At 45.4% G+C, this 13,471-nt stretch overlaps 1 protein-coding gene across 2 annotated transcripts in view; it reads right to left on the reverse strand.

The window, feature by feature from the left end:
* Positions 1-13,471, reverse strand: part of RASSF3 (Ras association domain family member 3) — a 79,879-nt gene that overhangs the window by 41,082 nt on the left and 25,326 nt on the right. The window contains exon 1 of one of the 2 annotated variants that reach the window (XM_051634153.1): positions 7,666-7,968. The exons of the other annotated variant lie outside the window; for it this stretch is intronic. Within the exon in view, the coding sequence (XP_051490113.1) occupies positions 7,666-7,794 (129 nt within the window). The 5' untranslated portion in view covers positions 7,795-7,968. Of the gene's footprint in view, positions 1-7,665; positions 7,969-13,471 lie in introns of those variants that run through there. 2 annotated transcript variants of the gene reach the window in all.

Consider the following 13,471-nt stretch of genomic DNA (forward strand, 5'->3'; position numbering starts at 1 on the left):
AAACTATCCCCTTCAGTCAGATCTTCAGTTTTTATTACTACTCAGGCTTTAGAGAGACCATATTGATTGGACACTGCAAACACAAGATACCAGGACTGTGCACTATGAGGAAGAGTGCAGCATGGTTAGACTGTGCATCCATGCACTTGATCACATCTCGGATCAATTAACAGACAGAACACATGACAAGCAGCCCTAAATATGGACAACAGGCATAACTATACAAGATTACAGAGAAGTGCCTTTGTAATTTGCCCCTACTGCATTACTGTATGCAATTTCTAAAAGAAACACAACTGCAAACAGCATTTTCCACAATTACTTTGTGGGTAAAGAGTGAGACAGAAGCTGACAACCAGCACACAAAGTCCTCCTACATACCCAACATTAACAGTTGATGCTTCCTCTGAGGCAGATGAAGCACTGCTGCTTTTACTATTATTTTCAGCACAGTGTAGATTCCTCCCTATACGGGAACATCAATTCCTTTCCAAAACACACAGATGAGTAACTAGAAAATGATCTTAATTGCTACATAAATCACACATGGCTACTTAGCATAGCCAAATACACGTCTGCATAGGAAGCACTCTCCTCAAAACTGTCTGCGGTATTTCATCAACCTTGCAAACAAGCAAGTGAGCCAAAAAAACAGAAGAAAAGCAGCAATTACTCATCCCAAATCCATTCATACCTGCCTACAGAAATACACAGACCTTGTTAGAGACACCTCAACACATACAGAAACTTGGTAATATTGTGGTCAGGTAAGAACTGCACCAAAACTGGAAGGGATGACAGCACACTGCGCTAGCTTCAGTCTCACCAGGCGACTGAAGTCTGTAGGACATGCTGGATTCAAGACCTTTCCTGAATGTTGGTCTCAAAAGGTACCAATCTGTGTGTGTATACATATAAAAAAATGTACACCATTTTTTAATGTGAATGTATATATATGCATGCATACATACATAAACCCCCTACTGTTTCTAGCTGGGAGGAATGTGCAGTACATATTGAACAGCACGGTCCAACAAGCAGCCTGCAGAAGTCCTGGGGACCTTAGCTGCCTGTCTGTGAGGAGAGCTGAAAGATGGAGACCTGTCACTCTCACTTCTCCCTTCCCTATGCTTAGGTTGTTTGGCTTGGTTCACAAGTATCCTGCTAGAGGCAAATGTTGTATTCCAGATCTACCACTTCACCTAAAATCCTCTGTTAATCTGCTTATTTGCCACTTTTAATCCCACACTGGTGCTGCTGGCATTTTACACAAGGGATAAACTGCAGTATCAGTTTTTACTTGTTTTTCTTCATAATTTTGCTCTTGCAGTGGCTATATGTTAACCAGCAAAAACCTCTTCCAAAATGGTTATTCTGATATTGTCCTTACACAGAGCTCTACAGTTAAAATAAGAGATCTTGAAAATGGGGTACCAAATTATCTCCTTCTTTAAGTAACTATGGGGTTTTTTTAAATCTCTTTAGTGTATGGAGATGATCCTGAGGCTCAGCTGCTCTACAGATCACTTTTGTGAATTCACCAGATGCTTCAGTTAAAACAACACTCCTTGTGCCTGTATGTCTATTCATACGTGTTTAAAGATGTGTAAGTCCAAACATTCTGGACCATAAGACTATAGATGCCCAATACTTTCTGACTTCAGTTACAGTCCAAAGCTCCAGCAGTTTTGCCTTTGCACTTGGATAAAGCCATAGGATGATCCCAACTCAATTACATCACTTAAATCACAAAAGACCCATGTATATGAGGTACTCCCGACCTTACAAGTGAGAAGCCTAGCTACTGTACTCCAATATTCAGGTGAACCAAAGTATTTTTTTCTCAAAATAAAAGGGAAAAAATACCCAGTGTTTAACTGGTGATATTCAAAGCCAGTAACATATCACCATTGCTCCAGAAGTTTATGCTAACAGAGAAGCAACTGCCCAAGATGCACCTAGACTAGTATTAATACAAGAGACTACAGATAAAAGTGGAAAATTAGTCACCTAGTCTGAATATTATCTACCAGGGTTGATACATTCATGACACTTAAAAGAAACTGCTGAAAGTAAGAGCAGGCATTAGATGTTTTAGTGATTTGAACCCTTCTTGGGACAGTACATGAACCTGTCTCTCCTAAACATTTTTCTTGAACTTGTGTGTTAGTAGTAGTTACCATTTCACACAGTTAAGTTCCCAAAATTTACACCGATGATTCTAAGAACCAACTGTAACAGTAAATGAGTATGCAGAAAACAGCATCCTCTGCAGAGATCATAAACGTCATTTTACCTCTGGAGGCTGTCAGACACCAGAAGGGGACCCCAAGTTCACCCCAAAATGGCCACCACGCTCTTCCAAGCTACTGACGCACACACACACCTCAAGCACTCCAAGAAGAGAGGAAAGCAGAAACATAAAATAAGGATCGCTGGTTTGCTCCAACAGTGCTGTGGGCTTAAAATAGACACAGTGCCTACCCTGCTCATTCCTTCAACTCCTGACTTTCAAGTATTTTAGTTGTGACAATGTTTATCCCATAATATTCACTGACTGTCAAATGGATTTAAAAAAAAAAAAAAAAAAGGAAGAAAGAAATATTACTTGGTATTTTTAGTTGTTTCTCTTTAAATGAGTTTCATGACTACATGTTAAACACAAACGTAAACTTTTTGGCTCCGAAGCAAGCCTATAATTAGAAACTTCATTTGTTCTAGTAGTCAGGAGAACCATTTTCCCTAGGGGATGTTACTGAAAGGAAACCCAGGAAGAGCTGTAATGGCCAAACAATGTGAAACTTACTAATAATGGACACTGGTAACGCAAAGTCATCCTAACTAGACTGGAGCAGTTACAAATTGCATTTTACCCCTAGAAACCGTTTCCTTCCCAAATAAAATGGTTTTTTTTGTCTCTCTTTCTCTCAATGAAACGCCTCAACCCGCTGTGCAAATTCATGTGGAACAGCCCTAAAAAAGGGCTTCTGCACTCAGAAGTTTGTCTACTTTTTTTTTCCACTTGCATCAGATCACCTATTTAAAAAAAAAAAAAAGCTACATCTTTCCCCACAAACCTCCTCTTTTGACAGTGAAATGACAGATGGCTGGTTACCTTGCCAAGACTAGTTAGGGATGAGACTTTCACCCTCTGCCTTTTGCCTCTTCTCTTTTATATCCACTTTCCATTTTCAGCTTTTTTATTAATTTCCTCTCCTACCCCCAATACCACACCTGCAAATTCCACTGACATGCAGAAAAGACAGCCCCAAAAGCAATGACATGGCAGGGGGCACCGGGTGCACGAGAAGGAACTCGGATAGCAGATATGGAAACCATGAAGACTGAGACCAATAAGGGGAAGAGAGGCAAAAAATCAGACTTCAGATAGGGAAAGACTGACGTCAACAGAGAGGCAATGAGCATGTTCTCAGGTGCAGGAAGGAAACTTGCATTTCTGGAAACTGCCAACAGAAGCAACCGCATTTTTCTTACAAGCACTTTCACAGATCTCTACACGAAATGGTGAAAGATAGAACATAAACTGCTGCTTTTTTCTTTAAAGATTAGAGCAGCATCTAAGAGTCAAACTTCCTACGTCCAAGACATTTTACACCAGACTTCAAGCAGAGCTCTCTCACCCCTTGTGTGCAAACTATTACAGAATCACAAAATGGTAGGGGTTGGAAGAGACCTCTGGAGATCGTCAAGTCCAACCTCACTGCCAGAGCAGGACCACCACAGAATCTAGGGCAGGTCACACAGAAACACATCTAGATGGGTCTTGAAAGTCTCCAGAGAAGGAGACTCCACAATCTCTCTGAGCAGCCTGTTCCAGTGCTCTGTAACCCTCACAGTAAAGAAGTATTTCCTCACGAGGTAGAATTTCCTGTGTTCTAGTTTGCATCCATTGCCCCTTGTCCTATCACAGGGCACAACTGAAAAGAGATGGGTCCCTCCAATCTCTGCTGCAATCCAATCCAAGCTGCAGGATTTGCCCTCTTCTAACTGCTGGGACCCATGATCTTCACAGCATTGCCAGCTCCCCAAGTAGTGCTCCCCACAGCACAATACTGTCCTCTCTCACAGAACCCTCATGTGTGAGGGCAGACAGAGATCTTACCCATAGCCTCTTGTCGTGTTTCTAACCCTTAGAGTTACAGTAGAAGGGGACACTGAAAGGCAGAGCAGGCAGAACAAAGCACAGGGATGTCCCCACGTGTTTGCAGTGATGTTCAGCAAAGACAGAAGCTTAACAAGGCTGGGAGCTAACCCAGATGCCAACCACAATGCTTGAAAAGCCACTGCCCATCAAGCCACCTGAGAAAGAGGTATTGCAAGGATTCACATCAACCCTGTTCAAAGTGGGAGAATCCACAGAACTGGCACAGAGAAGGGAAGCATATCCCTCCAACATATGGTGGGGCTTGCAGGAGCAGGCACGACTGTTTTCACTTTTCCTGAAAGGATGGGGGTGGGTGGGAAGAAAGGGGGAGAGAAAGGGATCAGCTTTCAAAAGTTTGCAAAACATCTTTTTTCAGTATTTTCTCTACAGGGAATGGACAATTTCCAGTATCTTGATCATACAGAAGCATGGGTCTGATCTTGCAAAAAGCCTATGCACATGGATGACTTTACCTCACATGACTAGTCAAACAGGCAGAATAAAAATATTTACAGTTCAGTTCCTCCTTTTTCATTTAATAAATGAGTAATTTCAAACACAGAACAGGGCCACACTGAGCTTAATCTAGCCTCCAACACACAAACTTTGCAACAGACACAGACAAAACCTTGAATAAAGCTCAGCTTCCATAAGCAACGACACAGCATAAAGCAGCCTGCATTTCATGCACGCTGCCCTCAGATTAAAGCATGCCTTCCTTCAGAATTCGATTTGACCCCAAAAGACCATGCTGCCTGTCATATGCTGCAATGATTTTCATGCTTCAGTTTTTTAGAAGTGGTAGAGAGAAGGCGGAAGAGACAAACCTTTAACCATCCTACAGAAAATGAGCCATCTTAGGCAAAGCCCAAATGTACTGTTCGCAAGATTTTTACACCAGAATTGGTATGAATCCATTAATCCTGTGTCAACTGCAGAAACTGAGGTACGTGAATAAGCCCAGCCCAAATAAACAGAAGACGAAAATTAATTTCCCTTTTTCTTTCTTTTCTTTGGAAATCCATACAAAACAAGTCCAAACACTACTACTACTGAGGGGTTTTTGCAGGCACAGCTGCAAGCCAAACGCTCTAACCCATTCCTTCCCAGCGAGACAGGGCAGAGGGAGCTAAGACAGCAGGACAAAAGTAATTGCCAGCACTTAAGTCTTCTACAGAAACCGCACTGCAAAACTTAGTATCTGTATACTTGAGGAGGACACAGAAACAATAGCTAACAGCTTCCCTCTTTCCTCTTCGCTCAAGGGGACATAGTATGCATTTTTTGACTAAACCTCAAATACAAACCAAAAGCAACATCCTCATCCCTACAAAGAGGCTTATTATGACTGTTATTGCTGGAAGGGGAAACTCACTCTTACTGGCCACATGACTGTTGAAATCTACATTCAGCATTGTTTGGGGATTTTTTTTTCTTTCCTCTGTAACTCAGCAGCTCAGAGCAACTGGTAATAACTTTGTGACTAGCAGCATTTAGCTGAGTACTTCTGACGCTGCAGAGTCAGCAATACAAATGAATTTGTTCCAGGCTACTCGGTACGTATTTAAACATGTATCCTGCAGCACCTCCCTGCAGTATTCTTTTGGGAAGCATTAGTAGCACACAATATCAAATTTTAGGCTCTGTTTTTTTTTCCATCCCCCTGTTCCTAGGACATGTTAACACTACATCCAGTGATTTTCACGTTTCACAATTTATTATTTATACAACCAGTATTTAGTAGGACAACTCATACAACAGCATTATAAAGACACGGGTATGTTTTTAGGATCTGAATCAAGCCTTCTCACACCTCATGACACAGCAGCTACACACAGCCTGACAGAAGCTGGGTGTCTGTCTGCACAGTGCCATCACTCTGTGGTCCTCTCTAACGGCCAGGTGGCAGCCAACACTGGCCAAACAGGTTAGCAGATGAAGTTCAAGGATGCTTGGCAGGAATCACCAGCTTCCAGAGAGTACCACAGGTTAGTGGGTGGCTGAAACTCAAGATAGATGAGAAGAAGACAACCCCTGAGGAGGGGTGCAGTGAGAAGCACCCTGGGGAAGCAGCTGTGACCTGACAAAAAGCTGGTCCAAGCCTATTTGCACAAAGTGCCCGAGCTCAGGTGCAGGGAGAGGGTGTACCCAGGCTCCCTGCCAAACTCTGCAAAGGAAACTAAAGCTCAAGAAAGCTCTGTGCACTTCCTCAAACGGGAGCAGGAGTTTCCTGAGGGGCAGTTAGAGGGCTTAAGTTTTAAGCAAATCACAAACAGATTACAACAGATGGAGAACCTCGGAAAAACACAAACTGAGGTTGGCTTTCTGCTGCACAACACAGCCTAGAGAAGCAGCCACAGGCAATGAACAATGGGGTCTTGACAGGTCCGAGAGTGGGCCAGAGGGCACCCCAGGTATCCAGGCTTTGACAACCAAGTTTATAACTAAGTCTCCACAGCAGCAGGAATATAGACACCAAAGTCCAGAGGGAAAAAAAAACATACCAAAATCTGTACAAAAAAAAACAGGCACTGAGCCGAGCGAAGCCACAGCCAACAGTGGGAGCAGGGGAAGAAGAGCTAGCATAAACAAAGGAGGTTTGCTAGCTTATCGTTTCCAAAAGTACAAACCACCTCTAGAAAGAGATCCTGCGCTTTGGGAAGAGAAAAATGAGAGGGGGCTAGACTGCTTAGCTACAGAAACGTGACATTTACCCTATATGGTTTAACGACCGCTCTGGATCGGACAGGGACTGTTCCATTTTGTATCCCTGACGCGAGCTCTGCTCCTAGGAGAGAGGAGCTGGTTTTGCTATGGCAGGGCTTCCTCTACTCGCCAGCACTTCCCACTCTGCCTACCGCCCAGCAAGATTTCAACGCTGCCCACAAAAGGGGTTGATTTGAAGTTTTTTATTTGCTTTTAATCAGCTTTTCGCTTCAAAGCCCACTTGCAGGTGACTTCCTGATCTTGAACGCTCAAACCTAGACACTTAAAACACTTCTGAGGGCCCTTCCCTGCCAACAAAACAGCTGAAGAGGCTGTCACTCCTCTGGGAACGAGCTCTGAGAGGAGCGGAGAGGCGGACCCCGCCGCGCCTCAGCGGAGCTGCCTGCGGGGCCGGTAGCCGCGCTGATAACACGGTTACTCACCGCAGAAACATGTGATTTTTTTAATCACATCCCCAGCCCGCCAGGCTTCGGGGGGTCAGACTTGCAGGCTGGCTCCCTCAGGCCGGCTTCAGAGCGGGGCACCCCAGCGGCTCCCGGAGCGGACCAGGGCTCCTCCAGAGAGACCGCGCAGGAGCCCCGCTCGAAACCCGCGGCGGGGGGAGCCCGTCCCCACCGCTCCCGCTCGCTCCGTGCCCGGGCGGCGCCCCGCGGCGGCGGGAGCGGCGACACGTGGAGGCCGAGGCCGGAGGGAAGGCCGGAGGGGACGGCCCGGCCCGGCGACAGCTGCCCCGAGGGGCGAGGCCGCCCCTCAGCCCGGCGCGCAACACTCACTTGCGGGGCGGCCCGGGTCTTGCCCGGCGGCCTCCTGAAGAAGGAGGTGCGGGCGGTGAAGAAGAACTCCTCGGACTCCTCCTCCTCCAGGCTGCTGTAGCCGCTGCTCATGCTGCTGGTCCAGGTCATCGGCGGCGGTGGCTGCTGGTGCTGCTGCTGCTGGGGCCGGGCGGCGGAGAGCACCGTCCCGGCCGCCGCATGGGGCCCCGCCGCTGCCGCTCGTCGCCCAGCGCCGGCGGGCCCGCAGCGCAGGAGGAGGAGCTGCTGCTCCCGCCCCCCGCGCCCTTCCTGCCGCACAAGTTTCGGCGGGCAGCGCCGCTCCGAGCCCGCCGGGCGGCCCCGCCTCCGCCCGCCCCCGCCGCGGGCAGCAGGTGAGGGGCGGGGACGGCCGCCCCAGCCCCCGGGCCCAGCAGCGGGCTGCCCGGAGCGGGGGTCCCGCCGCCAAGGCCAGCCCTGGTCCGGGCTGGGGGCCGGGGAGGCGAGAGATCAAAGGGCGGGCGCGGGCTGAAGTTCCTGATCCTCCCCCCGGCCCCGTAGTGACACCTCAGCACCCCGCCTCCCGCCCCCTCCCCGCCACTGCTCAGAGAATGGTTTGGATTCGAAGTGACCTTAAAGATCCTGTAGTTTCAACCCCCCTGTACGGTCAAGGACACCTCCCACCAGACCAGGTTGCTCCGAGCCCCATCCAACCTGGCCCTGAACACTTGCAGTGATGGGGCATCCACAGCTTCTCTGGGCAACCTGTTCCTGTGTCTCATCACCCTCATAGTGAAGAATTTCTTCCTAATGTTTAGCCTAAATCGACCCTCTTATAGTTTAAGGCCACTACCCCTCCTGTCGCTACAAGTAATTGTAATTACAAGCAAGGAGGAAGCTGAGGGGGTCTTGCTAAAGGAAGAAGTTCCCAAACATTTTCCCTAATAATTACCTGATTTCACTCTCCTATGCACTTTTAAGAAAAAAGTCGCTTGAAAAACAATCAACGGCAAAATAATTCCAAGCCTTTCCTGCTTTGTTGTTCCAGCAATCTTTGAATTTAAGCTTTGCAATTGGCAGTAGACTCACTTGTGAAGAGCAGTAACAACCCTGAGTTCTGGCAGCGGCCAGAGGGGGCTGGCCCCGGCCTCTCCTGCCAGGATCGGGCCCACGGACTATTAAGTCAATGGAATTCATTGCCCCAGGATGTAGCAAGGAGGGAGGTTTGTGAAGACTCAGCGGAGATTAGATATGTGTACAGATAGCAGGAACATCCAGAGTTGCAACTGGGAAACATATTTAAAAGCACAAAAGTTCTGATAAGACACAGGGCGTCGTACATCAAACTCGGCGTTAATGGGGGAAATGACAGACAATGCCCGAAGGCCAAGTCACGCCGTAATTACCTGCTTCAGACTTGCTCATGTCTTCCCTTAATTTATCTAGGGCTGGTCGCTGTCACCAACAGGATACTGGGTTTAAGGTACGGCTTCCTAAGGCTGCGCAGCTGCCTGGAAAAGCAGCCTTGCCTTTCCTGCATGCCCTTAGCCCGGCGCCCCTGCCGTCCCCTGTGCCACAGCAGTGGTCCCACGGGGGGAAGTGAGTCACGTCAGCCGCTCACCACCAGAGCAAACCCCAGGAGATGGGGCTGTGGGGATCAGAAGGAGGACAGGCTACACCTTTCAGCAACAGCACCAGCCTTAGATTAAACGGATTTGAAGCTGTGTGTTTCCTAAGCCACTGCCTAAGCCTGTATGTCCATTCACATGGTCTCAGTGCCTGGCCACAGACGTCTCTGGGATGCCATTAGCTGATGTCTCCTTTCCCTTTTCCCCATCTCCCTGATCCTTCACAAACTCCTTGCCTGCTGCATGCAGCTGTTCCTATTCCCCTGCCCAGGTGGAGTCTGGGTCTGTTTCTGGCAGTCGTGAGCTCTTCCCACACCAGTATGCTCTATGTATTGATAAAGTCACCTCAACACCAGCAGAACAACTCACATTGAGAACTAAAACCAGTTAATCAGTCCAGGGGGTACTAAATCCCAACTTTCCCATAAACTCTTGACTCTACCAGATCGTTGTATGGCATTTGGCATCTGACAGATTAGATGGTCGCATAGCTTTAAAAAAAAATAAATTAAGTCAGTGTCAGATTAAATTAACAGTGTCAGATCTTGAGCTGACTTGCTGGCACTATAAAGCCCTATGGTATTCAAAATAGCTCTAAGTTGAATGCCAAGTTACTTGAATGGGACTAAAACATATTAAAATGCTTGCTTTAGACAAATGAGTTTTGTGTTACCTGGCTTGCCAAATCCAACCCCATGCTAAAAAGGAAGTCCCACCAGAGAACTGCTGGTCCTGCCTCTGAACCTGTCTGAGACCCAGTAACCTCAGTTTATGAAGCTTATGCATAAGACACCCCTGACCACAATCATGATTAAAGTGAAGGATATTAAGTGACTCGGGTGGGCTACAGATGGGGCTTGTGTTCTCAAACCACAAAGGTGTTTTTAAATGTTACCCACTGGCACACTTGATGGACTCCCCAGCAACAAAAGGCACCGTGTGTATTGCTTGTTTGCTTGCTTGGCTGCAGCCTCAGACCTGATAGTGCGTGGGTGGGCCATCCAGCTGGCAAAGAGAATCATTGAGACAATAAGCTGCTGCAAGGGAGCTCAAGTCCACCTGTGTGAGATCAATTGCATGTCCTGGGCTCGAGTTATATGTTCTCTGGCAGAAAGGCATGGCATTCACCTTGTCTGTCAAGCATCATTTATATTGATGACACCAAAAGATTTACAAGATAGTTTTCTCCCACTGCAACAAAAATCGATGGAGAAAACACATCTAAGTCTCTTGTGATATATTTTCCAAAATGAGTTCACTCCTCAACTATAGCTTTGGTTTAAGTCTACTAATTTTGACAGTCTTATTTTTTTTTCTGATGTGACACTGAATCCAACGAATCACATGAACGTAGAACCAGATGTGATGCCTTTCAATTTTTATTTGCTCAGTGCTTGCAAATAACATACCCAAATCCTATCCACCCCTGCGGATTTCACTTTTCCCAGGCTACTCTGTGTTCATATCTTTATGGTCTCTGTCCCCAGCCAAGTAATCTTCCACCTTTTCAAATTGATTTGTTTATCTTACCCAGGTAAGATTCATCCAAAGCTCTTTGTTAGGTGCTTCATGGAAAACTCTACAGTACCAGCCTTGCATTACTTTTGGTTCACTCTGACAGGCCTCTTAAATAGTCAGCAACAACAAAACAACACTTCATAATGAAAACAAAACCAGCTATGTCTCAAAGTTAATAATAACCCTTCTGAAAGCATGCTTGTTCTTAAGTAGAATTATTGAAGCATTAGACAAACATAATGAAGTTAAAATCCCAAGAATGTGGCACAGTAGAGAGAGATTTAAACCACAGACAAGCACTATGAGGCTCTCCATCAGTCCTTCCAAGAAATAATTTAAACCAGTGAGAAATTAAGCTGGCAATCAGTTATCATAGGATCACACAGGCAACTGGCAATAAGAGGTGGATGCTTTTTTTAAAAAAAAAAATAATTAAGTTTGAGTAGCAACTGGTGCTACAAATGCACTTGTGAAGAATACCAACCATTTTTTTTTTAATTAAAGCTTGGTAACACAGATAGAATTTCAGAATATTTTTGAACTATAGCCCATTCAAGCCAGTTAAAAAAAAATAATAATTGTAAAGGGTGCTTTATGTTCCAAAGCAAGAGTCTCATGAATAAAATATTAATAAAAGCAATCACAGGCAAAGATAACCTGTGTGAAACACAGTTCTTTGTTGTGCAGGAGGAAAAACAGTATTTAAAATCATTGCTACATTTAAGGATAAAATTCAGCTTTAATCACTTCACAGCTTTGGAGAGCCAGTTCAGAGAAAACAACAGAAAAGAAAAATTAAAGCTTTCTATATATCAAAACAGGTGTGAATAATTTTATTAATCTGCCAAGGATTAGGACTTTCAGCTACCATAACAGAAACAACCCTTAGAAACTGACATTGAATTTTATAAAGGTGGTCTCCTTCACAAGGTTCTGCAGCTTCACTTGACTATTTGTATTAAAATATCACTTTATCAAAGCGATTGGAATGCCACAGGAAAGCATGGTTGAACAGAATTACAAGGGGTAGTTCAGTAAACCCATCCTCTGCTCTGAAGAAGAGCCATGGTCTTTACACCATCCCCAACAAACCTTTAGCTAACCCATTCCTGAAACGCAGCATGGTAGTGTAGCATCTCTCCCATAGGTCATCCCTTCCAGTGTTTAAACTGCCCACTCAGTTAGGAAGTTTTTAACATCCCATTTAAATCCTTAACCTTGCCCATTTGCTTTATGGCAAAAGGGAGGGCGAACAGTCCACCACTGGTTTTTACAGCAACTTTTTGGCTACTTGAGAACTCTCCTTGCTCCACCCATTCTTCTCCTTCCCAGACTAAACAAAGGGACAACAGATAAAACATCCTATAGAGTTTACATTAACTCCATCAACAACTGCATTATGTTTACATGTTTCTAAAACATCTCCTCAGCTTCTGACATAGAAACTGGCAGAACTCATTAAAAACTGAAAACCACTAAACATTCACTCAGCCAGTAGTGCTGCTTTGACCCCCCAAGACCAAGATACTCAGGTCTACACACAAGCCTTAATGTTTTATCCAGATTTTTGCCAGACTACAAGAAAAGGCATTAAAGGAGCAGGAAAGCTAAAAGCAAGATAGGGCGTGGGCTTGGAGAGTCCTGTAGCATTTAAGACTACATTTTCATTAAAATAAAACTAGTAATGTGGAGTCTCAGGAGAAGAGTCTACAGATTCCTCATTTCTGCCTCCCCTGACTTTGGTTCCCTCTGGGTTCCCCCTGGGTCCTCCCTATGCTCCAGCAAAGCAGGACCCGTGGCAACTCTATGCAGGGAGGATGGGGGACTCCAGCGGGATGGGAGCAGTGATGGGAAGCAGGACAAGAGCTGTGGGAGGAAAAGGGTCAGCACAGGGACTAAACTTCCTTCCCTCCCTCTAAACCTGCATTAGTGCCCCTTGATGTCACCAGTGTTTTGGAGGAAGAGTTTCATTAGTGATCCTAACAATATTTATAATTATAATTACTATGTCCCCAGCGCCTGGCTGCTTCAGGAACACTTTTGGTCACTTCTGAACTCCTGCGGGTCTCTTACTTTCTCTCATTTTCCGCCTACTTGTGTCTTTGCAAGCCCTGGCCCTGATCCTGTAAAGGCTTGACCACATACATTGCTTTACTGATGATTAACCTCTATGGGACATACCAAATCTTAATATATGCTTAGGACTGAAATCCAAGAGTGTTCGTACCTAACAGTATATTTGATTTGGCTTTTATGTAACATATTTACAGGGAAATATAATTATTCCATGATGTTCATTATGCACATTATGGCTGTATAGCAAAGACTACTCAAAAAGAAGTTGCAGAGGAAGAAAAGACAGTTTGTCACAGACTATCCCTTTAAAATCAGAAAAACTAATCCAGAAATCATGTGGGCTTAGTTTTTCCTACATTCCAGCTGAAAACAGCGGTAATTTCAAATGATCAAAGCAAAACAATAAAGTTGAAATACAACCAACACAGAGCATCGACTCAGGCCTGTAGTTTCCTTACACCAGTAAACTTTCTGTTTACTCATTTCTCCCATTTGTCTTGAATTAATAGCTCAGGTCTGTTTAGTACCACTGGCAGCAATGACAATTACCCTTTGATTCATACTCAGAGACTCGTTAATTCAAACAAGGTCATTCCAGCCACACAGGC

This window comes from Apus apus, chromosome 1 (genome assembly GCF_020740795.1).
Source record: "Apus apus isolate bApuApu2 chromosome 1, bApuApu2.pri.cur, whole genome shotgun sequence".
Classification (NCBI taxonomy): domain Eukaryota; kingdom Metazoa; phylum Chordata; class Aves; order Apodiformes; family Apodidae; genus Apus; species Apus apus.